The 24,229-nt window shown below is 60.4% G+C and overlaps 1 protein-coding gene across 6 annotated transcripts in view; it reads left to right on the top strand.

The window, feature by feature from the left end:
• Positions 1-1,917: 1,917 nt before the first annotated feature.
• SH3TC1 (SH3 domain and tetratricopeptide repeats 1) overlaps positions 1,918-24,229 on the top strand; it is a 59,212-nt gene continuing 36,900 nt past the window's right edge. The window contains exons 1-2 of one of the 6 annotated variants that reach the window (XM_023638431.2): positions 1,918-2,055; positions 23,587-23,806. In XM_023638431.2, the coding sequence (XP_023494199.2) occupies positions 1,978-2,055; positions 23,587-23,806 (298 nt within the window). In that variant the 5' untranslated portion in view covers positions 1,918-1,977. Of the gene's footprint in view, positions 2,123-17,132; positions 17,675-23,586; positions 23,807-24,229 lie in introns of those variants that run through there. The other 5 variants (XM_023638429.2, XM_070262803.1, XM_023638428.2 and 2 more) reach the window with 5 other exon arrangements.

The raw sequence follows: 24,229 nt of genomic DNA on the forward strand, positions 1-24,229 counted from the left end.
CTCCACACCTGGAAACAGGGACACTCTGCAGACCTGGCCGGGCAGCTGAAGCCCTGGAAATCGAAGGTCTCAGGGCAAGGCTGAGCCCGGAGCCCGGCCGGCTGCAGGCCCTCCACCTGCGAGAGGACCCCTGGAGGAGAGAGGCCCAGGACTTGGCCATTTCTAAGGCCCAGGCCTGGCCTCACTTGGTCTAGTGACCGGCATACTCCCCTGGAAGCCACCATTAGGGCAGGCCGGAGGTGAGGCAGAATCTGAGAGCCTGGGGCCCCCCAGACATTCCAGGACTCTGGGCAGGTTGCTGGGGACTGAGCCACCAGGGCTTGGCTGCTGGGCTCCAACTAGGCCAAGTGGGTCACAGCTCAGTCCTTACAGGGCACCAGCTAGTGAACCAGCGGCGCCCCCAGTGTGGCTGTGGGCCTTGGAGAGCTCGCCTCCATGAAGGGGCAGCAGGCCCTCAGCTCCTACCAAGTGGGCCGGGTGGGATGCTGCCCTGCATGGCCAGGCTCCCTGGACTTTCCGGAACAGCAGACGTCTGGGTTTATTGTGAAACCTCTACCCTTTTAATTGTTGAAAACGAATTCAGAAGTCCTTAAGGCCCACAGCGGCAGGGCGAGAGCAGTCACCCTCACAGGGACGTGGGCTCCAAAGACCAGGCCGTCCCCCTGCAGGACCCCGGGTCCTGGGACAGCGCCAGACACCTGGCAAGCTCAGGAGGGTTTGTGGAAAGATGGCCCAGGTCTCTGGACTAGAGGGACCGTGCCAGGGATTCCATGGCCAACCGTGACCAGAGATCAGCCAGCAGGGCAGCGTATTTGTGCTCTCATCGTTAAAAGCAAAGAAAAATGTCAGACATTTCGTCCCTAATTCATTCATTCCTCATAAATACGGAGAACAGAGTGGATAGCATTTCCTGCCTCCCCCCTGAGCCAGCTCTCCCCCCAAGACAGCACGAGTCACCCTGGGGTTATGGCTTAGAGTCAGGATCAGCAGGGTGCCTAATGACAAGACACATCTGGGCCGTGTGTGTGTGTGTGTGTGTGTGTGTGTGTGTGTGTAGGGCATTGTTCTGAACCCTCAACTCTTACCAACTTGTTTATTCCTCACAAACACAGAAGAGGTAGGCCAAGTATCTACTGTTCTTCTGTTTCAAAGATAAGGAAAGGGAGGCACAGAGAGGTTAAGAAACTTGCCTGAAGTCACACAGTCAGCCGTGTGGTTCCGGGGTGTGCGGAGGGGCAGGGGAGGCAGTGACTGTCACGGGCCTCAGGTGACCCTGCCCACCTGTCTGAACATCCGAGAGCAGAAGCGCCATTTGGGATGGGGAGCTCAGACTCACCCGGTGACAAGGATTACTTGGGAACTTGTTAAAAATCCAGATTTCTGGACCCTGCTCCAGGAGATCCTGACACCATGGGTCTGGAGTGGACAATCTGAAATTTAAGGATGCCTCAGATGACTGATCATGAGCAAATTTGGGAACCAGTCTTTGGACAATCACGAGAGACCCTGCCCACCTTCTTGGACCCCCTGCTGGCCTCACACTGGGTCCAGCACACAGTAGGCGCTCAATAAGTGCTTGCCAAACTCCCCACCAGCTGCCCTCGAGGCCCAGCTACAGGAGCCAGGCTCCATCAGAGTGGTGAGTTCTCTTCAGCTCAGCTAAGGGGTGGCCCTAGCACCTGTCAAGGGCCCAGCTGCCCTCCTCTCCAAGGCACGGGGTCCAGGGAGGTGGCACTTGTCCCTCAGCGTCCCCAAAGCCCCAGGCCGGGTCTGGGAGCCAGGCTTCTGTTTTTCGTCCCGCCCCGATCGGGAATGCAGCTCTGGGATTGCTGACACTTCCGATGGCCGATAAGGAGGGGAAGGTCATGAGGAGGCCGGCCCCTTCCCGGGTCGGGGCGGGCCACACAGGCGCAGCCAATGCCCGGGCCGGCTACTCAGGCCACCTGATTGGAGCCTGGAGGGCCGGGCGGGCTGAGAATGTGCGCCTTCCTGCCCTGGCCAGGCGCCACGGTGGGAAGCCTCCGGAGGGGCGGGGGACAGGAACGACGGTGGCAGGTGAGGGGCCTGGGGGGCCTCCCTCCCCCACTCCTTCCCTTCCTTGGCAGCGTCTGCCCCCAGCAGGGTAAGTTCCAGACCACGGGGCCAGGTGTGCCCAGAGGAGCCGCCCCCACGCCGCAGCCCCAGCCCTGCGCTCAGGGTCACCTGACAGCTGGGGCCACGAAAGGGTGTGTGTGAGGGGGTCCACCCCTAAATCAGCCCTCCAGAGAGTGGGCGAGTGAGCCCCACTGCAGGCTGAGATTCCGGGGGCCGAGGAAGCGCCAGGCTGGCGTCCCCACGTCTGGGAAAGGCCGAGCGCTGGACTGGCGGAGCCAGATATTGTCAGGGTGGGACTTGTGAGGTGGGGGCACCTCCCCGCCGTCCGGGGCCTCCTGAGGGCCCAGGCCCAGGAGGCCCTGGTCCCCCGGGTTCTGATCCTGGCTGAGAGCCTGCGAGCAAGTGACTCCGCCCCTCTGAGCCTCAGTTTCCCTGTTTGCAAGGTGGGAGTGCTTGTGTTGGGGGCCGGGCGTCCACACGTGGTCACAGCTGCGGTGGGTGCCGATGACCCTGCAGAGGAGCAGGAGTCCTGGGCTGGGGCCTTCCCTTGTCTCCAGTGCTCCCAGTGCCACAGCCCAGGGGACGACCCCTCCTTCCCTGGGGGAGGGCCTGAGGGTGGGTTTTGCATGGGGAGGTGGCAGTGAGGAGGGCGCCCGGGGCCTGACGTGGAGGGTGGAGGAGTGCTCTGCCCCCGTGCTTCTAGGACACTCACAGTGGACTTCGCACAGGCTGCGCCGGGGTGAGGGGGCAGCTCTGTGGCCCCGGGCGGCCCGCTGCACCTCCTTGAGCCTCAGTTTCTCCACGCCTCAGTGAGCTGGTGACCCTCCCTCCCTCTCCCTCAGGGGCAGCCCCAGGCAGTTTTGTTTATGAGATTCTCAGGTGACCTGTGGTGGGACCGTCCTCTTCCTCAATTTGCAGAGGGGACAGGGGGCTCAAGGGGGCAAAACTTGCCCCAGATCACTGACAGGCAGCAGCTGGAACTGGAGGGGCCCTGCCTCCGTCCCCTGGGGTTCCCCAGGTGCTTCGGGTGCAGTAAGGAGAGCCGGGTTCTGCCCCAGGCATCCTGTCTGCACAGCTAAGGGAGGCGTGGCACAGAGAGGTCCCGGGGCTGGCCCAAGACCACACAGCACATGCACAGGGACATCGCCCGGGGCAGACAGCTCCAGGCCTGGGTCCCGCACGGTGCGCGCTGTGCCCTTGGTGTCTCTGGACAATGCTGGTTCCCTCTGCGCACACCTCAGTATGTGCCGCCTTGCTGAGGACTTTGACACACTTGATTCTTTAGACCAGGTCTCTGTTTACAAAACAGCTGCCAAGATGGTGTAGAGAGTTCTCACAGCCCCCTCCCATGGCCCATCACCAACCCCTGGCCTGCCCGCCGGACACTCGCCACAGCTGGTGAGCTGATGTTGAGCCGTTCTCGCTAAGTCAGGTCCACGCTTCATTCAGACGTCACCTTTTCACCCAGTGCCTTTTTCTGTCCCCAGCGCCCGTCCAGGACACCACGTTACGTTCAGCCTCCTCAGGCCCCTTGGCTGGTGACAGTTTCTCAGCCTCTCCTGGTTTTTCGTGACCTTGGCGTTTTCTGAGGAATCCCCCTCAGGTGTTTTGTGGAGCGTCCCTCAGTTGGGGTCCGTCTGATGTTCTCGTGACTGGATTGAGGTCCTGGTTCTCTGAGGAGGACCGCAGAGGTGAATGTCTTCTCCCCCGTCGCGTCAAGGGCACCTGCCGTCCACATGACCCCTCACCGTGATGTTGACCTTGTCCCCTGGCTGAGGTGGTGCTGGCCAGGCGTCTCCACTGGAAAGTTCCTCTCTCTCCCCCTCCCACATGGTCCCCTGGGAGGAGGTCCCGTCGCACAGCCCAGCCCTGAGGAGTGGGGGCTCCCCTCGTGGAGGGTGGGGCGTCCACACACATTATCGGGAATTCTCCTGCACGGGGCGTGCGTCTGCTCCCCATTTGTTTATTTACCCAATCGTTTATTTATATGTTAGACTCACGGGTGTTTATTTTGCACTTAGGTCTAATACTAATATAATAGTAATTAATCCAGTACTAATTAATTTTGCTGCTCAAATTGCTCCAGCTTTGGCCCTTGGGAGCTCTCTCTCTTGCCCCTGTGTCCCTTTGACATGACCCATCATGGTGGGATTTCATTCATTCCTTCACTCATTCACCGCCTCACTGTTCTGGCACCACGCGCCAGGCTCATCTTGTGCATTTCCTGGCTCGGTCCCAGACTCAGGCGTTCCTCCAGGAGTCTTGGCCCCTTTGGTTGGAGAATGGGCTTAGAAACCGAACCTGTCTGTGCTCTGGGTGTGCTTGTTGCTACCTGGGTGGCTTTTCTTTTAGGACTTCTCGGCTGGCAGAGCATTGAGACATATATATGGATGCTAACCTGTGTATATGCACATAAGTATACTCACTCATGTACATACACGTATCTACAAGTACACTCACCCATGTGTATACACGTGTCTATAAGGACACTCACCCGTGTGTATACACGTATCTATAAGTATACTAACCTAACCCGTGTATATACATGTATCTATAAATATACTCACCCTGTATATACACGTATCTATAAGTGTATTCACCCGTGTGTATACACATATCTATAAGTATGCTCACCTGAGTGTATACACGTATCTATAAGTATACTAACCTAACCCTTGTGTATACACATATCTATAAATATACTTACCTGTGTGTATACACTTATCTGTAAGTATAAGTATACTAACCCATGTATATACATGTATTTGTAAGTATAAGTATACTAACCGTGTCTATACATGTATCTATAAATATAAATATACTCACCTGTGCATATGCACGTATCTATAAGGACACTCACCCGTGTGTATACACGTATCTATACCCATGTATATACACACATCCTTAAGTTAGTACATATGTGTATTAACTCACGTAGAGAGACATCTCTAACCAGTACTTCCATATGTACCATGTGTATCTGTATTAACTGACACGTGAATTCACACTGTGTCACCAACTCTAATCCATCACCACATGGGTCACTCCAGCTTCTTCCACTAAGTTTGCTGTGACTTCCACGCCAACGGTGAGAAAACTGGCTTTCACCATCACCACCCACTCACTCAATTTTTCACGTTTCAGCTCTTCAATACACATACAGAAGTGTGAGAATTTGAGAGCCCTGCCCCCTGGGGAGCAAGGTGGTCAGCTAGAGCCCAGTGCCTGTGAGCGGCTACTGCAGGCCCAGCTCATCACCAGGACCTCAGAGGGCGGCCGTGTCCCTGTGCTTCAGCGCGGCTGTCAAGCCTTTGTAATGCAGCGCTCTGTTTGGCACACCGGCCTCCACCCTGGGATTCCGTCCCACTACAATTGTTTTCTTTGCATACACTAAGTTTCGAGCTCTGTGCTGTAGAGTTTAACGTCTTTTGACAAGTGGGGAGTGTCGTGTATCCACCGTCGCGGTGTGGCAAAGGAGCGTCTCCCCAGCCTGACCAGGCCCCGTGCCACACCTACTCAGCCCGCACTGCTGTGAATTTATGTATCCTGCCGCAGCCTCTTCTCGCGAAGGAAACCAGACGCGAAGGCATCCTCACCTCTCATAACACGGAAGGTGGCACAACACGCGGATCCCTCTGCGTCTTGCTTTTCCCCCTTAACGTGTCTCAGAGATCTCTGCCTGCTTGCGGGCAGGGACGTCCTTATCCTTTGTCACAGCTGCGTGCCATTTGGCGCACGGATGGAGTGTGATGTGTTTGACACCTGGGTGACTCCCAAGGTGTTGCTGCTATAAAAGCCATTTGCACCTTGTGGCCCTGCCATCTCAGAGGCTGGCCAGCGTCTGTGCAGTGAATTCCCAGAGGTGGGGCTCCGGTCAGAGGGTGAGCACAGTGCGGGATCAGCACGCGGTTGGTAACCTGCCCTCGGATTGGTCTGAACACAGCATCCCAAGCAAGTCTCTCTGTCTCCTTTTTTTTTTGGTGAGGAAGATTGGCCCTGAGCTAACATCTGTGCCCATCTTCCTCTATTTTGTATGTGGGGTGCTGCCACAGCGTGGCTTGATGAGCGGTGTAGGCCCACACCTGGGATCTGAACCTGTGAACCCTGGGCTGCCAAAGCAGAGCGCACAAACTTAACCACTGTGCCACTGGGCCAGCCCCCAAACAAGTCTCTTGAACCAGCCATGTGCACCTACGCCCTCGTTTGAAACCTCGGCACTATCCTGTGGACGAGACTGTTGTCCCATCTCGTGGGCGGGGTGAGTGAGGCTGAGAGAGGGACAACAATCACCCTGTTAGCAAGAGACCAATCTGGAATCGGGGCAAGTGAATGGGATGTCGGCTGGGCACCCGCCATGTGCCAGGCACCAGGTTATTGGGCAGAGCTCCTGTCTGCGCAGTGCTGGCTCTGACGAAGGGGCCGGAAAGCCTGGGAGGTACAGTGAGGGGCATCTGGGAGAGGGTCAGCGGGGCCCAAGTGAGGCCCAGAGCAAAAGAAGAAGCAGTTCCCTCCCCTCCTCCCCCAACCTCTCCCAGAAGTGGGAGCAATCCAGGAGGGCTCCCAGAGGAAGTGATGGCCGAGCAGGGTTGGAAGGATGCATAAGAGTTTGCCAATGAGGAAAGAAGGCATTCCAGGCCTGGGGGCAGCCCGAGCAGGGCCCTTCCCGTGTGGCACGGCTGGGTTTGGTGATGTGTGGACAGCTCCCTGTTTTCCCTGACCAGCTGGTGGGGCCGGCAATGATGGGAGACCCAGAGGCAGAGGCCCAGCTGAGGAGATCCTGAGACCTCTCCCTCTGTCCATGCCGTGCTCACAGCCACCCCCCAGACCCCGCCTGCTTGTCCCAGTGGTTCATGATCAGAATCTAAAACCCAGAGATGGGGGGCCGACCTGGTGGCACAGCGGTTAAGTTTGCACGTTCCGCTTCTTGGCGTCCCGGGGTTCGCCGGTTTGGATCCCAGGTACGGACATGGCACCGCTTATCACGCCATGCTGTGGCAGGCGTCCCACCTATAAAGTAGAGGAAGATGGGCACGGATGTTAGCTCAGGGCCAGTCTTCCTCAGCAAAAAGAGGAGGATTGGCAGTAGTTAGCTCAGGGCTAATCTTCCTCAAAAAAGTAAAATAAAACCCGGAGATAGGCTGGGGTGGGGGTCGACTTTGGCAGAAGCCTGGTCAGCTGCACAGAGCCCACCACCTGCGGCCTGGGTCCTGAGCTCTGGTCACCGGGGCCCCCAGCCTGGAGTGCTCTGTCTTCCTTGGTCACTTTTGGCCAAACGTTGGTGCCCTGGTGAGCTCTGTCACCCCGTCCTGTCACGCGGCCCCCTCCGTGGGCCACGTTCCTTCTCCTTTCTGGTAAGGGAGGGCCGGGGGCTGGCGGTGCAGACCCTCTCGCCGTGGCTCCCCCCACACCCTACCCTCTGCTCCTTTGCCTGCGCTGAGCCTTCTGCCTGAACCTCCCTTGCCCTCTCTGATACCTGCCCATCCTTCAAGGCCCTGTTCAAACATCGTCGCCTCCAGGAAGCTCTCCATGACTTCTCAGCAGAGTTAATGCCCTCCCTCGTCTCCCTGCCGCCCTCCCCCACCCCCCTTACACTCAGTCTGTGTTTGTCTGACGTTTTTCTCGGGGTGACACTGGGGTTACGGGTTTTGGGAGGAAGACCGCAGAGGTTAAGTGCCTGTCTCCTCGTATCACACCGAGGGCACGTGCTATGGACACGACCTATCACTGGCGTTGACCTTGGTCACTGGGCTGAGCTGGTGTGTGTGGGGCTCCCACCCTGGAAAACGGCGCTTTCCCTCCCTCCACTCGGTACTCCTGAGCAGGACGGACCGCGCACAGCCCGCCCGAGGGGTGCGGGGGGGTCTCCCTCCGGGGGCGGGGCGGCTGCTTCCATCATTTGGGATTCTGCACCGGGCACTCGTCTCTTCTGCATTTCCGCGGTTATTCCTCACTGGTTTACGCTGGTGTGCGTCACGGAGGTTTGGTCTACACGTTGGGTTATAATCTAATACTGCTTTATTTTGTTGTCAAATTGTTCCTACTTTGGCCACTGGGAGCTCGTTCAGTCGGCCCCGGTGTCCCTTCGACATAGTCTCCTCTTTGTGGGGATCTATCTGTCTGTCTGTGCATCCGTCCATTCATCCATCCATCTATCTTTCTCTCATCTGTCTATCTGCCTATCTGTCTATCATTATCTATGTATCTATCATCTATCTGCCTATCATCTGTCTGTCTATCTATGTATCCATCTATCTATCTGTCATCTATCAGTCTATCTATCCATCTATCTATCTTCTATTTTTCTATTAATCACCTATCTGCCTATCTATCTATCATCTATCTATCTATTATCTATCTATCTATCCATCCCACTTCCTACTTTCTGGCACCAGAAGATGCTCCAGGCTCTTTGAGTATATTTTAAGCCAGGAAATATATTTCACATGCCAAGCCCTGGCTCAGAGCCCCTCCTCCAGGCAGCCTCCCTGGCTGTCTCCAGGCAGGACCGGGGCCTGTCTGGTGGCCCTGTCCTCTCTGCCTGTCCTCCGTCACAGTTCCTCTGGCTGTGCTGTCTTGTCTCCATCGTTTCCTTGGCTGTTGTTGCCACTAGGCTGAGAGCTCTGGAGGGTGGGCCGTCTGCTTCATCCACGTCCCTGGTGCCCGGCACTGGGCCAGACACAGAGTAGGGCCAGCAAGTTTGGAGCTGGGCAATGCTGCCGGCCCCCTGATCTGGCCCCCATTGAATAATAATGGTAATAATTGCTCTCCTTTGTGGAACCCCCTTCTCCACACCGGGGGGGAGCTGGGCCTGGGCAGACAACGAGACGAGAGCACCAGAATCCACGCTCTTCATCGCCCTGTCACCCCTGGGCACGTACTGCAGGGTCAGCGTGGGGGTGAACGGGAGTGGGTGTGCAAGGTGCCTGGACCATGGAGCTGTCCTTTGTGAAGGAGGAAGGTTATGCCAAGGAGAGGAGGGGGATGTGCCCATCCTGCAGCGGGTGGGGGGAGGGCATCCTAGCGGTGGGGGCTCTGACCACGCCCCCGAGACGTGCCTGTGAAACATGGTGGCGGGGTGAGCGGCCCAGGGGTGGGCGTCGCCCGCAGCGGAACCCTGGATGGGGCTGCAGCCCTCACCCTGTTCTCCAGCATCCCGGTCAGAGGGCAGAGAGTGCGGCGGCCGGGCCCCGCCAGGCGCTGTCTCACCAAAGGAGGATGGGAGAGGTCACGGGGCCCCCGCCAGGCTGGAGCCTGAGAGATTCCCCTGCCGGCTGTCTCCCTGGAGAGCCAGGAAGAGACCTAGTGACTGGAAAACAGGCAGGGAAGGGGGTCGGCGTCCCACACGACTCCACCTAGTCAGAGGCACGGGTCACTCATGTCAGGGAGAGACACATCTTGTGCACTCGGGCTCCTGTTCAGGGCCCTGCGTGGCTTGGGTGGCCCACTCCCCACATTGCTGGTGCCTGTTTGTTGGTCATTCAACAAACGCTTGTGGAGCACCCTATCAGCGCCCTTGAGGGACTCATAGTTGTGGGGTCCTCCCTTGTTAACCAAGTGACAGCCTACAGGGAGACCCTAGTTACAGCGTGGATGTGCTCAGGGCCTTGGGGCTGGGGAAGGGCTGGCTCGTCCTTGGGAGGAGGCAATGGGTGAGTGAGACATGTGGGAAACAGACAGGAGGCGCCTTCAGAGCCTGGAGGAGAAGGGGACCCGGGAGAGAGATGTGCAGATGCCAGGGGGCGTGGGGGGCACCGTGTGGTCAGGGAGCTGAGGACCCCAACTGTGTGGGGTGGGCTTGGATGCACACAGCGGGGGGAGTAAAGCAGCAGGCGCTGAGGGACGGAGGCTGGGAGGCAGGGTGGGGGGAGTGGCCATTTCCTGAGATGCGGGGGAAGGCGAGGGGGTGGTGGGCAGGGGGCAGCCGTCCAGTTCCACCGAGAGGAATGCCCCACAACGCTGGCTTGACCCCCAGGTGGAGTTGCCACCCTGGGTGGTCAGTGTGGGCAGACGGCTCTAGAAGTCCCCGACCTGTGCGCTCACACCTGAGGCCGAGTGTAGATGGAGGGCGGGGGGTGCGGGGGGAGGCGGGTAGGAGGAAGCATGGGGGCAGGAGGAGGGGTCTGGAAGTAGGTGTGGTCAGCTGCGCAGACAAGTGGCCGCTGAGAGGCCAGTGAGACGAGGACCGGGCGGTGACTATTGGATTCAGCAACGTGGAGGGTGCTGCTGCCTTGAGGGGGCGTCTGGGGGTGGGGCTGAGGCGAGGCTGAGAAGGGGGGCATAGACCCGGCAGGGGAGCCGCTCTGGAGGTTTCTCAGGAGGGAAGCAGAGAAGAGGAGTAGCCAAGCCAATAAACTGGGGGCTCCAGCCCCTGAACTGAGCCAGTGGCTGGGGATTGACAGCGTCCCCGCGCCTGCGTCCTTGCACAGCTGGGATGACGGGGAGGCCTGTGCGTGTTCCGGCCTGGGCCCCGGCCCGCCCGCCTGCAGTGACCTGGGCCTGGTTTCCAGGGAGACGGTCCTGGCTGGGACTCTCGCTCCCCGAGCGGCCTCCAGGCAGCGTGTGCTGGGCCAGGTTAATGTTTGCGTGAGTCCAGTCCAAGATCCACCCCTGGGTGACCGGGCTCCAGGTGTGTCCGGAATTCTGGGGGTGTCCCACACCCCAGTTCAGGAAAGTCGGGGCTCTGGGGAGTGAGGGCCGATCAGATCGAGGTGTCCCCGGGGTCTCCTCTGGAAGCTGGGTGACTTCCCCAGGATGCCAGGGAAACCGGCAGCCAAGAAGCACCCGCTGTGTGCCCCGCCATGCGCCCTGGCTGGGACCTCCTACTCCTGTCTCCTCTGCTCTGCCCTCCTGGTCACCCCACGACTCAGGGGCCAGACAGTCCAGGGGGTGGGACGTGCCTGTCTTATGTGGGAGAGGTGACAGTGGGACATGCTGGCCCTGGCCTTGCTCCCTATGGAGGCTATGAAAATAGCCTGAACGCCTGTCTGACCACCTTCCTCTGAGGGCCCGAGGCGCATTATTTGGGGTGTTGAGGGGGCACCCCTCTTCTGAAACTCCGTCTGTAGAAACACCTTGCCTCCCTGACCGCCCTAGATGAAGGAGCACTGCTGGAGGAGTCCCTGGCATAAACCTGCCCCGGCACCTGGCCAGCTCGCCTGGCCGGCCCAGCCACCAAGGAGCCACGGGGGCCGCAGAGTCAGCAGTTCCCCTGGCTTGAGGGCGACACCAGCCCCAACAGAGCCGGACTGACCAAGGCCGAGGTGAGAGGGGGTGGGCATCTTCGTCCCGGCCCAGGCGCAGGAACTGCTGACCGCTTCCTGCAGGCCTGTGACCCAGGGCGGGGTGGCCATCGGTCATCAGGAAAGCCTGTTTGGCCCCGATATCCTTGTTTTGCAAAGAGGTGTTCCTGAAATTGCGGGGCCCTGCTCTGCTCATCCTTAATCGGGGCCAGAAATAACAAACACAGGCCGAGCCTAGCTGAGTACAGGCACAGTTCTAGCCCGTTCCGTGTGTCCAGTGCCAGCTGGGAGCCGGGCTCCAGGCTGGCAGCTGCTGTCTCTGTCCAGGGATGTTTCTGTTCTCAAACAGGAATCAACCCCTAGAGGCAGCTCCAGGCTGATTTCTGCCCTCACGTCCTCCAGGCCGGTTTCTGCCCGCGTGTCCAGCTCCTCAGACCTGGGTGGGGCTCAGGAATGCGGCACCTTGCGAGATGTGCCGCTGTGTCTTTGTCCGTTTGTCTTTCTAGGAAACTGCGTTAAGTTGGGTCCCATCTGCGTCCTCACAGACATGGCATCAGAGACCAGGAAAGACCAAGGGCTGCTGCCTGGTGAGGAGCCGGGTCAGCCGTGGGCGCATTCACCAGGCAGGGCGTGGGCTGGGGGCCACCTCCCTGGTACTTTTAATATGAAAGGACCTTGAGACCTTGGGTGAGGGGCTTTCTCTTCCTGAGCCTCAGTTTCCCCATTTGTAAGCCTGAGGAATCTGCTTTGCGACCTTGCTGTCCAGTGCCCTGTCTGAGTTTGGAGCTCATCTCCTATACTCCTAGTGTGGGTTCCCAGGAACGCTCCATCGTTGAAAGGCCTGTGTTTGTAGCTGCAGCATCACCAGTGGAGAAGGGAGGCAGGACTGGTTTCGTGTGGTGTATCCCGAGTCTGCTTCAGGCACTGGACGCCGTCAGCTCTGGGCGTTACTTCCCGTCCCACGTACCCCCACCTCTGCCCACTCCCTGCTGAGACGGCCTCGATGTGTTGGTCTTTGTGCGTCCCGGTTCCAGGGTGGCCGGGCACCTCTGCGCTGACTCCTTCTTGCATCCGTGGGGTGGTCCTGAGGTGCTTCTCCACTAACATGCCCCTCCCGAGGCCCAAACCAGCCCCCGTTTGTAAGTGAGGTTTCATTGGCACTCACCAGGCTCGCTCATTTGCTAATATGTCTGCTTTCACGCCGTGATGGCAGGGCTGTGGCAGAGACCCACTCGGTGGCCTGGAAGCCAGCTCTCTACCCTCAGGCCCTTTACAGAAGACATTTGCCGTCCTCTGCTTCGGGATCAGCCATGTGGCTCTGGCAGGCCTTGTTTCTACTACACACGACTGTTGGAAAGAACCAGAAGCCTGGTGGAGTGGAAAGGGGTCATATACCTCCCTCCCGGCCTGCATTCCTGAGATTCACCATTTAAGGCCTGTTGTAGATTAACCCTCAGGGCAACAGGGTGACCTGGGCCTCTCCAGGGCTCCCATTGTCCGCAGTCACCTGGAAATGGAGTTAGCAAGCCGCGTACCCACAGCAGGGTTGTCCTGGTGAGGCCAGGCTTAAGTGCTCTTCTGAGCTGACCCTGTCCCCTGGAAGGCCTTTATACCTAGCTCCCTGCCTAGTCCCTCTTCCTCCAAGACGCGGCCCGGGAGCCTCCAGCTCCAGGAAGACTTTCTGGATTTCACCCTCTTCTCCTTTCCCTCCCAGGCTTCCCTCTGTCACTGCATGGATCGCGCTTGGTCATCTCAGTCTGTCTCCACGTCTGTCTCCCCACTTGTCTGTGAGCCACCCGTGGGTGGGGACTGGAAGGTGGAGAGGGGTTGGTGGGGCCGCAGTCGCTGGGGGCAGGGGTGGCTCCGAACCCCAGGAGCAGAGCTGTCTAGAGGTGCAGTGCGGGCTCCAGCAAGAGGCCGGCGCACGTGCCAGGGAGGCTGTGCAGGGGACCCCAGCGTGGCGTGGGGGGCCTGGCCACCTTTCCAGCTCCAAGGTTCTGTGCGGGTACAGCTCCTCACCGTCCCAGAGAACTGAAAGTGCTCTAGAATGACATTACGTGAAGTTCAAAATCGCCTTTTGTCTTTATATGACCGCAATTCTTGCCGTTTCCCCATGAGCCAAAAAATTCAAAATAAGCAGAACCCGGAAGGCGGGGTGCCCCTCTGGTCCCTGTGATCCGGGAAAGGGCAGAGGCGAGTCATCACTTGACAGACTGAAATTGGGGTTGGGTTCCCCACAGAACCCCAGACTTGGACAGGACTTGCTTTCCAGGGGTTCCTGGGAATCGGGGTGCTTGCATTTAGCACCTTATTGGCAAGTGACAACTGGAATTTGTTACAACCGTGTCAGAGCTCAGAGCTGCTGAGCTGCGAGGGCACTTAGAGATCTCTAAGCTCTACTTTGTTTGAAACGGGGGAAACCGAGGCCCGGCAGGTGACATGCCCTCTCGGAAGGATCCCCAGATGGGCCTCTCTCAGGCGGGGCCGTGTGGGTCTGCCCCGTGCGCAGCCAGGAGGGCCCTGTTTGGAAAGCCCCCGACCTAGAAGCTCGTGCTCTTCCTGTGAAGGCTCTTGTGTGATCCAAGGAAAGTTGGGACGTGCTTGCAGAGCTGGGGTGCATTCTGTGGAGTCAAGGTGCAGTGTGCAGAATTGGGGTGCTCTGTGCAGAATTGAGGTACACTGGCAGAGTTGAGGAGCACTGGGCACGATTGGCATCCTCCTGGAAACCCCCCTGGCCTCGGGTCAAGGGCGCAGCTGCAGAGACAAACAGGATGCGGGGTCTCCGGCTGCAGTGGGGGACAATGGCCAGGATAGGAAATGTGTCCAGACCCTTTATGGATGTGGAGCCCGTCTGAGGCCCCTTTCAACACTGTTTCCAGAAAAACAAAGGGAGCAGGAGCCACACATCTCACATCCTGCACAATGTGGGGTTCCAGAGAGTGGGCTGGAAAACTGGGGCCTCTGCTCACAGGCGTGAGGGGCAGGGGGACGTGTCTAGGGCACACAGCAAGGGAGGGAGGGAGGTCTCAGTGCCCGGCCCAGCTTCTCTCCGCAGCCCCCGGGGCCTTACTGAGCAGTGGGACAGGCCAGCCCCGGGCTGCATGCAGGTGTACTGTGGGGTGGACGGCGGGGCCAGGGCCCTGGCCGGCGTGCCGACCTTCCAGACACGTTCCTCGTTCTTCACATGCCTGCAGCTCTGTCCCCTGCTCCTGGGGGTCCGAGGCCATGGGAGAGGACCAGTCACTGGCATTCGTAAGGAGAACAGACACCTAAGTTTGGCTGTGTTAGGCACTCTGTGCTTGGCCTGTTAGAGAATTCTCGAATCTAGTTTAATCCTCATAATGGCCCAGAGCAAGACCACAGGACAACCCCCAATCCCACGTGGGGCTTCTCTGAGGTCGTGTGACCAGCACAGCAGAGCTGGCCTTCAAGGCGGTGTCAGTGGACGTGGGAGCTGTTGGCTGGCCCAGGTCCTACCCAGAGTGACCGCCTGTCCTGGGGATGATGGGACCTAGAGCTTTACCCTCTGGTGAGAAGGCCAGGAAGGGGAGTCACAAGGCTAGAGGGGGTGCAGCAGGGGTGGGGAGAAAAGGACCCAGGCGGGGCTGGTATTGGCCCATCTGTGGGCATCCACAGGTCCTGGGGCCAGTGCAAAGGGGGCTTGAGTGCCTGTCTCTGGATGGGGGAGGCAGCTCGCCCAGGAGGTGGCCCCAGCAGAGGAGCAGCCGTTCTGTGAGCTCAGGGGGAGGTGCAGGAAAATCCACCCCCCCACGGTGCTGTGGACGTGGCTGAGGGACCTTTGCTGGGGCGGGCACCATCTGTGCCAAGGGCTGCGAAGGGGGAGGTGGAGGGAGCGGGACAGAGGCCCCCGACCACTGGGCTGGGCGGGATGGAAGCTGAACAGGAGCCCACAGGAGGGGTGGGGAGGTGGAGAGGCAGGTGTCCGTGAGGAGGAGGGGCGGCTGGACCTTGTTTGGGCCCAAAGGCCTGGGGCGTGGGCTGGGAGGACATGGGCAGTGAGGACTGAATGTCGCCGAGGCCCAGGGCAGCTTTGGCGGGAGGGCGCCGTGGCCAGGCAGGCGGGCGTTGGCGTGCACTGGCCCCCTGTCCTGGGCCTGCTTCACTCCCCCGTAGGGGTCTGGGTGTGCTGACCAGATGACGGCCCCACAGGGATGCCCAGCGGAACCTCGGAACATGACGTTGTTTGGAAAAAGGGTCTTTGCAGATGTAATTAAGGTGAAGATTTGAGACGAGATCATCCTGGATTATCCGCTGGGCCCTAAATATGGTGACGATGATGAGGGTCCTTGTAAGAGAGAAAAGAGGAGGTGCTCCGAGAAGGAGGCCATGTGACGAGGCAGGCGGAGGCTGGGGCGATGCAGCCACGAGGCCAGGGACGCCTGTAGCCCCCAGATGCTGGGAGAGGCAGGAACAACCCTCCCCTGGAGCCTCAGGGGGGAACGGCAGCCCCTCCCACACCCTGACTGGGGACTCCTGGCCCCCCGACTGAGACAGCATTTAATCTCTGTTGTTTTGAAGCCCCTAGGCTGTGGTGCTTTGTGTGGCAGCCCCAGGACACTGACATGGTGACCACGACAGCTATCCTTCCAGAGAGAGGCCTCTGTTCCCACTCCACAGAGTGGGCAGCCGGTGGGCAGAAGAGCTGCTGGTGGGAGCAGCTGCCCCTCTGCTCTCTGGCTCCCTGCTCCCCTGGGACCCACGGGACGGCATGAGATGCACAGCTGGCACTTAGCCTGTGGTCATGGGAGGACTGTGAAAATGCCTGCCTGGCCCCTCTGGCTCCCTCCACGTGGTCACTGAGCGTGTCGGTGGTGTGCAGGTGGGGCCTGGGCAGGTTGGGGGTGTGCGGACCCCAGGTGCTGGGCCCCTCACGGGAGTGGCTTGCCTGCTCCGGGATGCAGTGGCCCGCTCTGCCCAGGGAGGGGCTTGGGCCTCACGTTGGACCTCAGGAGTTTGTGACCTTGGGGGTGGCAGTGCAGAATTCCAAGAACTTGATTAGAGAAAAGATGGACGGGGTGGGAGGGTGAGGACCGAGCAGGCCCTGGGTGGGAGTGGTGTCACCCAGGAGTAGCGCAGCCTAGACCAGCGGTTCTCAGCCTGGGGTGATGTTGCCCCCAGGGGACAAGTGTCTAGAAATGTGTTGTTTGTCACAGCTGGGGTCGGCATCTAGTTCCTAGAGGTGAGGGATGATGCTAAAACCCTCAGTGCGCATGACAGGCCTCTTCCCACGACAAAAAGCAATCCCCCCAAATGTCAGCAGTGCTGGGTTAGAAACCCTGGTCTATGATGGGCTGCAGTGCCCATCACACCTGGTTCTGGGCTCGTCTTCTAGTTGTCACTAGCCTTGGTCGTGTCACTTGAACTCCCTGAACCTCAGTTTCCGCATCTGTAAAATGGGCACGTTACCACTTAATTTAGAGGTTATTCCTGGTGTTAACTCAGGCCGCGCGTGAAAGCCGGGCCTATCCCAAGCTCGGATGGAGAAGAATGTCACCCTCCTACTCTTGATTCCTGCGGCTGGGCTGCCCCAGCCAGGTCGTGAGAGCAAATGGGAGGGTGGGGCCACAGGGCCGACCCTAGTTCAGCTCCTGATTCTTGTCGGAGTCCCCAGGGGACCCAGTCCAGGCTCCCCAGTGAGCAAGGCTGAGATTCCTGCTCTCAAATCCAGGTCAGGCCTAGAGGCAGAGGGAAGGCAAAGAAGGCAGGAGAGCTTGTGGGCTGGTTCCCGCCTGTCCCCTGCACGTGTCTCCATTGGTTGGGCCAAGGGGCTGGGACAGCACCTGGGCAGAGGGAAGGAACTGCCTGTGTCTGTGTGTGTGAGTGCACATGTCTGTCTGTGTGTGCTCTCACGTGTGCTTGTGTGTGTGTGTGTGTGTGTACAGTAAGTGAAAGAGGAACAGAGAGCAGAGCTGAGATTGGCAGGGCGAGAAGGCTGGCAGCTGGTGGACTTCCGCAATCCCAGGGCCGAGGTGGGAGCCCGGGTGCCCCCTGGCTTCCTGCTCAGAGCTGGGGGCTGGGCTGTGGGCAGGCAGGACAGGGCCCGGAGCTGGTTGAGGAAGGAGCTAATAATCGATGGGCCTTGGCGGTGTCAGCGCAGCAGCACTGGGCCTGCCTCTCGCCGCCAGGCCCGGGCGCAGGGAGGAAGTGGGGCAGGAAGCCGGGGGCGGTAGTGCGCCATGCAGTCAGCCGGGCTGTGGGCGGCCGCCGCCTGCCCGGTCGGCAGAGATAGCCTGCCGGGCCAGCCAGCGAGGAGCCGGGAGCAGCCACCTGGGGCCTGCGGCCAGGCGGCCTGGGAGCTGCCTCTGAGGAGTGGGATGCAGGTACAGGGGCGCTGGGACGGGGGCACAGGGAAGGGGGAGCTGGGACAGGCGGGGCGTGGACTGGCCAGCAGGCGTTGTCCGCCGAGCTGGGTCCTGCCACAGTTGGATCTGAGAGTAGACTCTTGCCTCTCACTTTCTCGAAGACTTTTCTGACACTTTAGCATTGAGGGGAGCAGCACTGAGGAGAGGGGCGGCCTGGAAAGCGTGGGCACCAGGCAGATGACCCCGACCCGAGCTCCGGGAGTGTGGCCAGCACTGGCCAGCAGCGATGGTGTGGTAATGATGTCGGGTTTGATAAAGCACCAGAGCTTCTGTGGTCTCACTGGACTTCTCCTCCACGGGGCGCTCGGTGAGTGTGTCCCGAGGGTCTGGACAAGATGCAGGGATGCAGGCAGCAATAAGAGATTCCAGGTCTTGGGGGTCTCTCAGGTGGGACCCCACCCTGGGTTGGAGCCGCAGCAGGCAGACACCACAAGTCCCAGGCCAGGGGGACCCTGCAGCTGTGACCCGGCCACTCTGAGGTCACTGCTCCTGGGCCTCTTTTCCAGCAACAAAACGGGACAAGAGACCTGCCCAGGGGCACCAACCAGAAAGTTCCGGGAGGATGCAGACCCGGGCCTTCTAACGCGGGGTCCTGCCCTGGGCATGTGGTCCAGGCACACGGCTGTGACCTCTCTGGGAGCCCCGGCCCTGTCTCTGGGGTGTCTGACCTTTTGCAGTTGGCGGGTTCATAGAAATCACAGATGGCCAAGTGACAGCGGGGAGTTAGTGGTGCTGACCGGAGCCGGGGCCAGGGGCAGGGGCGGCCTGCACCCTTGCTCGAGGGGTGGCCTCCCAGTGCCCAAGTAGGGGGAGCTGTGGCTGGACTCGCTGTTGGAGGCAGCGTGAGAGCCCGAAGCGGGGTGCACCGTGCTGAAGGGTGGGTGCTTGAAAGCTGGACTCGGACCCACCGGGGTTCAAATCCCACCTGTGTCCCCGTGGCCAGGCCGAGTCACCCCAGCTGCTCCCTGAGCCTCAGAGTGCCCATCTGTGACACAGGCACGGTCATGCTTCCTCCTCCAGGCAGCCAGGAGGGTTAAAGGAAGGTGCTTAGTTAGCACCTCCGGGTGGGGGCTGTGCTTCTGTGATTGCCGACACAGCCGTCGAGAATGAGGATGCTTCCTGTGTGGGCGTGGTGCCGCGCTTGGGCGTTTGATAACCCTCACAAAAACACCCCGCTTCACAGCAGAGGAAGTCGAGTGCAGGGTTGCGGGGTGGACGAGTGTCCTGGGACGACAGTGACAAAGCATCTCCCCGGGGCCACCACAGCAGAGACGGATGCTCTCCAGTCCTGGAGGCCAGGAGGCCGAAGTCGAGGTGTGGGCCGGCTGGGCTCCCTCCAGGGCTCCGGGGAGCATCCTTCCTGCTTCTTCCAGCCTCTGGCATCTCCAGGCGTCCCTGGATGCGGCTGCACTCGCCGTCCCCGCCTGCGCCGTCACACAGCCTCTTCCCTCTGTGTCTGTCTGCGTGTCCCTCCCTTTCCTGTAAGGACACCAGTCACTGACTTGGGGCCCACCCTGCTCCAGTGTGACCTCATCTTACCTTCATCTGCAAAGACCCTATTTCCAAATAAGGTCCCCTCTGAGATTCTGGATGGATGAGAATTTGGGGGGCACTGTTCACCGTGGGACGGAGTGGCCAGACAACCCTCAGGAGGTGCTCCTTGGTGAGGTGGATGAGGTCCACAGGGGCCCTCAGAGTATTTGTTGGGCCTGAGCCCAGCGACAGCTCCAGCCAGAGCCCCCCAAGCCATCTCCTCCCTTCGTCCAGCCCCCATTTATTAAGTACCAATGGTTCCCGGGAGCACCATCCATTCAGTCCTTTGACCTCCGACCTCCGAGTGGGGCGGTGTTTTCAGTCTCAGTCTCGGGGGCAGGAGGCTGAGGCATGGAGAGGTCTCCCTGCCCACTGACCCCAGGTCTCCGGGTTCTGGTCCAAACTCCCGTCCCCCTGGGGTTGGGTGCTGGGCTGGGGCCTGGGGCCCGTTGCTGAGCCACCAGGCAGCCCACCTGGGTAAGCAAAGAGGATAAAGGCCGGAAGGGAGAAGAGTTTCTGGGGCTCCATGATGGTGGCCAGCAGGCTGCCCTTGGGGGCACCGGACGCCGCCTGGCTGGGGTCAGGGCAGCCCCTTCTACAGCTGGGAACCCACAGCCTGTTAGGCCCAGCAAGGCCATCTTAGGAACCAGTGGGGAGGGAGCCCTCCGTGGAAAGGACGCCCACTTCCTCTTTGCCAGCAGTGACTGGGAGCTCCACGCCTATGGTTGTCACCTTCTCACCGCAGCCTGCTTGGGCACGGCCAGCTGCAGGGCTGCGTGGCCCTCACTGAGAGGGTGGGCGGTTCCCCAGCGCTGGAGCCTCCCTTCTTCAGGAAACCGCCCCAGAGCTGCCCGGGGCAGGCCTGAGGGGGCCCGACACAGATGCAACGGGTTGGTTCTGGCCTGGGGACGGCAGGCGGGACTACAGGCAGACCCCTGGATGTGGCACCTGCTCCACTGGAGGGGGGACATTGGCCCTGAAGGACGAAGTGGCAGAGAGGGGAAGGCAGGACCCCGGGGAGGAGATGGGGGCAGGAACTGGAGGCTCCACAAAGAGGAGCCATGCAGGTCGATGGCTGGATGGTAGCGCCCCCCTGCTTCCCAGGCTGCTGAAGGGAGGAGCTGCCAGGAGGGCAGCTAGGGTCAAAGCCCTGCTTCCCCGTCCGACTCCGGCCTGGGGCCAGGCAGCGGGGCAGGTGCTGAGGGGCCGGATCGCAGGTCCCAAAGTGCGGAGGAGAAGAAGCAAACTCCCAGACGGGGCTTGCGGCCGTTGGGGGGCGGGCCGGGACAGGAACTGCATCCTGAAAGATAGACGCCCAGTGGTCTTCACCGTGACGAGGGCGGAGACGGCACCCCGGGACCAGGGACCAGGACATCCGGGGCACCAGGGCCTCAAATGACACACAGGCCGTTTAACTGAGGCTGTGTTGGGAATTCCGCAGCTGTGCCGCTCCTGCTCTCTGCGATCCCGGTATCCGGATTCTGGGATTCTGCGTGTGGTTCTTCCTCTAGAAAAGCCAGCGGCCTCGGGCCTGCTCCCTCCTCCCTGGGCTGAGCAGCTTCCCTGGGGGGAGGGGCTGTCTAGAAGGGTGCCCCAGGTGCCCCTTGGGGTCAAGTGCCACGTTCACCCACCCCCAGTTTGTGTCCCTGCCCGTCAGAGGTGGTTGGGGGATGGGAAGCACAGTTGGGCTGGGGCGGGGTTGGAGGGGGCTCCTTGAGGCCACTTCCCGGCATTGGGCTGTCTCTTCTGCCCCACCCCAGGATCAAGGGGTTTGCAGCCTGGGGGGAGTCTGAGACCCAGTCATTACTCCGCAGCTGCCTGGCTGTGTGGCCACTCTGAGGTTCCCATGCTTCACCTGGTTGGTGCTGACCCCTTGGGACAGGCAGAGCTAAAGTGACCGCACAGGCGTCTGGCAGTCTCTCAGCTCTGCCTTGGACGCGTTGTCGTCTCTGTGGATGGCCACTCCTCCGCCCTCCCATTCCCTCCGTGCGCTTCTCCCTCACTCAGGGATCCCGCCTCCCCCAGGGAGCCTTCCTGACTGTCCGCCTCTCTTCTCTCCTCCTCTGGGGTCAGGAGAGCCTCTCTTCTCTCCTCTCACAGAACTTGCCACGGAACCATCGCTGCCCATTTCATTTCTGGACCCCCAACCACCACAGGCCTGCGCTGTCCTCCCTCTGTCCCCACTGCCCAGTGGGGAGCCAGCCGTGGGGTAAGGGTCGGTGGTGTTTGTTGAAACAACCAAAGACTTCAGAGCCTAGGGGCTTGCCTCCCCCATTCTGCAGACTGAGGCGGTGAGGGAGGTGCCCGGGCCCGGCCCTTGTGAGCTCGGGGTCAAGGCCAGTCCTCAGGGGAGAGCAGCGTCCATGGGGAAGTGGGCTCAGGCTGCACTGCCCCACTTCTGCCTGTCTCTGTTCCCCATCCAGGCTTCTGCACCCTGCCCTGAATGCCCCCGTGGGGTCGCCAGTGGTACCAGGGAGCGGTGTCCTGTGAAAGCCCCTCGCCATGGGGCGGTGGCCGGTCTCCCCAGCCGAGGACTGTGCTGGGCGGGAGGGAGGTCTGGGGGTGGACAGAGGGCGGGAGCTGGCACTTGGGTGGAGTTTCTGCATTTGCCCTTGTAAAGATAAGGGATGGCAGCACTGACGGGTGTGTGTGCATGAGTGTGTTAACGTGAGAGTGTCTGAATGGAGAGTGTGTGTGTGTTAATGTGAGAGAGAGGCCTCTGGTCTCTGTCTTCAGTGCTTTCTGCCCAGAGACTGGAATGAACTTTCCACAACATAGAACCCTTGCTCCAGGTTTAAAATGCTTCAAGGGGCTTGCATGGGGCGCTCGATGCGACAGGTCCCCCGCCTCATCCGTCACAGCCTGTGCCCGTGTCCTATACGCCTGACCCATGGTGTCTCTACAGCCGCCCCTGCCTGGCTCCCTGTCTGCCTGTTCCCCACCTCAGCACCAGGTGGAGCTGGGAGACAGGACTGCAGGGGCCATTGGGTGGTCCAGGCCTGGCCTACACATCTGAGCTTTGAGGCCCCGCTGCTGGCCCCGGCATTCTCTGGGTCTGCCCTGCTCCCCAGCATCCGCCACAAAGGGGGCAGGCCAGCAGGCGGCCAGACTTGCTTTTCGACTGCAGTTTTCTCCCCAGAAAGGGGGTTGGAGGTGTGCTTTCCTGTCTGTGCGCTCCACTCCACGCAGACAGAATTCCCGCTGGACTGTTCTGGGCTGAAATCTCACAGTTTGCGATCAGAGAACAGCGAGGCCCAAAATGTGGGCCTTCCCTGGCTCGTGCATCCCAGTCACGCTCTTACTGACCTTCCTCATGAGTGAGCATGGCCATTCCTCGTCTCCTCTGTCCCTGAGGCTGGACATGGCAGATCCTGGTCCCTGTGGCCACGGTGGGGGTCTGCCCTGGCTCCTCGGCCCTGGCCCAGGCTGCCCTGCCCGCCCTCCCCATCGCCCCAGGGATCAAGGACTGAAAGGGGACTCTGTGCTGTTCTGTGTCCTCTAATTGGGGACCAAGATGACCCCAGGAAAGAGTGAGGCACAATGACTGGCTCTTGGAGGGAGGCCTGAGCGCACCTGGGTTGGGAGCAGCTGCCAGTTCCGTCTCGGCCACTTCCTCCTTCCCCCCGCCTGCCAGCTGCTTTCTTCCCTCCCTCCCGGGCAACCTGGAACCTGGCCCGTGTCCTGACCAAGGGGACAGCGTTTTGGATACCCCGCTAGAGCGCAGGCCTCTTCCAGCTCGGAGTCCCCCAAGCCAGCTCAGGCCCCAGGGTTGTCAGGAACCACAGGGTCTCTTGGGACTCACATCGCAGCTGAAGCTTGTGCGAAACGAAACAAATAGTGGCATCTCGGGAGACGAGGTGTCTCTGGGGGAGTCTTCATTCCGGCCCTAGCTGGGCGGGATGTGTGGGGGCCTAGCTCAAAACCGCGGTGCCACGTGTCCAACCAGGGTGTCGGCTCTGCCCCGTTCCCACGCAGTCTTCATGGCTCACACGTCGTCCAGACATTGACAGTGACATTCTGGGCATGTCAGGCTCTGAGCTATGTCCTTGGGGTCTGTTGAGCAAGAACAGGTACCCCACCTGCCCACAAGGACATTCAACCCAGTGGGCTAGGTGGGCATGGGCCAAATCACCACGTAAATGTTGGCACGTGGCTCTGAAAGATTCTGTTCCAAGGAGAAGTGATGGGCAAGCAGAGCGCTGAAAGGATGCACCAGGCAGAGGGGAGCCATCCTCTCCTCTTGACCCCAACTCTGGTAGCAACATCTGTGTTGACCCCAGCGGCCGGTCTTCTCAGAGGCCATCACCGCTGACCACCAACCTCTCCTCTCTCCACAGGGGCCCGCTGGGCATGCCGAGCCCTTGGCGCCGAGGCCACTGATGGTCATGGAGGGCCCAGCCCAGGTGGCTGCTGTGGAGCCGGCCCCGATGAGGACGGGGCCTGCAGGGCCCTCGGGAGGCAGTGACAGTGGTGACAAGGTCCAGAGAGTGGCCATGAGCTTGTCGGTCAGCTGGGAGCGAGCAGGGCCTGAGGAGGCCGAGGCCCCCATCAGAGGCGGTGAGTTCGGGGTGCACGGTCCATCCCATCGTACAGCCTGCCCGTGGGTGGAGCGGGCATCTGTGCTGTCAGCGTGCGTGCTGACGGGGATACTGTCCAGTGAGCCATCCGCGAGAGAACTGAGGGCCGGTCGTGTTTTTCTGGGGGCGCGTCAGTGAGAGAAAGGGGAGGGCTTGGAGCCTCTGGAACGGCTCCCGGATGCATTTACAGCTCCCTCACAAAGCTTTGCACTCCCGCAGTCCTGCTTTGTCCTCAGGACATGAGCCCCAGGATTACTCAGGATGGGGCATCCCTCGTTCCCCCAGGAGGCAAACTAAGGCCCAGAGAGGGAAGGGACCAGTGGCCAGGCCAGGACTGGGGCAGGGCCACCTCCTGGATGGAGGAGGAGGGGCAGGTGTGATGTGGACATAGACACCTGCCAGC

Source organism: Equus caballus, chromosome 3 (genome assembly GCF_041296265.1).
Source record: "Equus caballus isolate H_3958 breed thoroughbred chromosome 3, TB-T2T, whole genome shotgun sequence".
In the NCBI taxonomy this organism is placed as follows: Eukaryota; Metazoa; Chordata; class Mammalia; order Perissodactyla; family Equidae; genus Equus; species Equus caballus.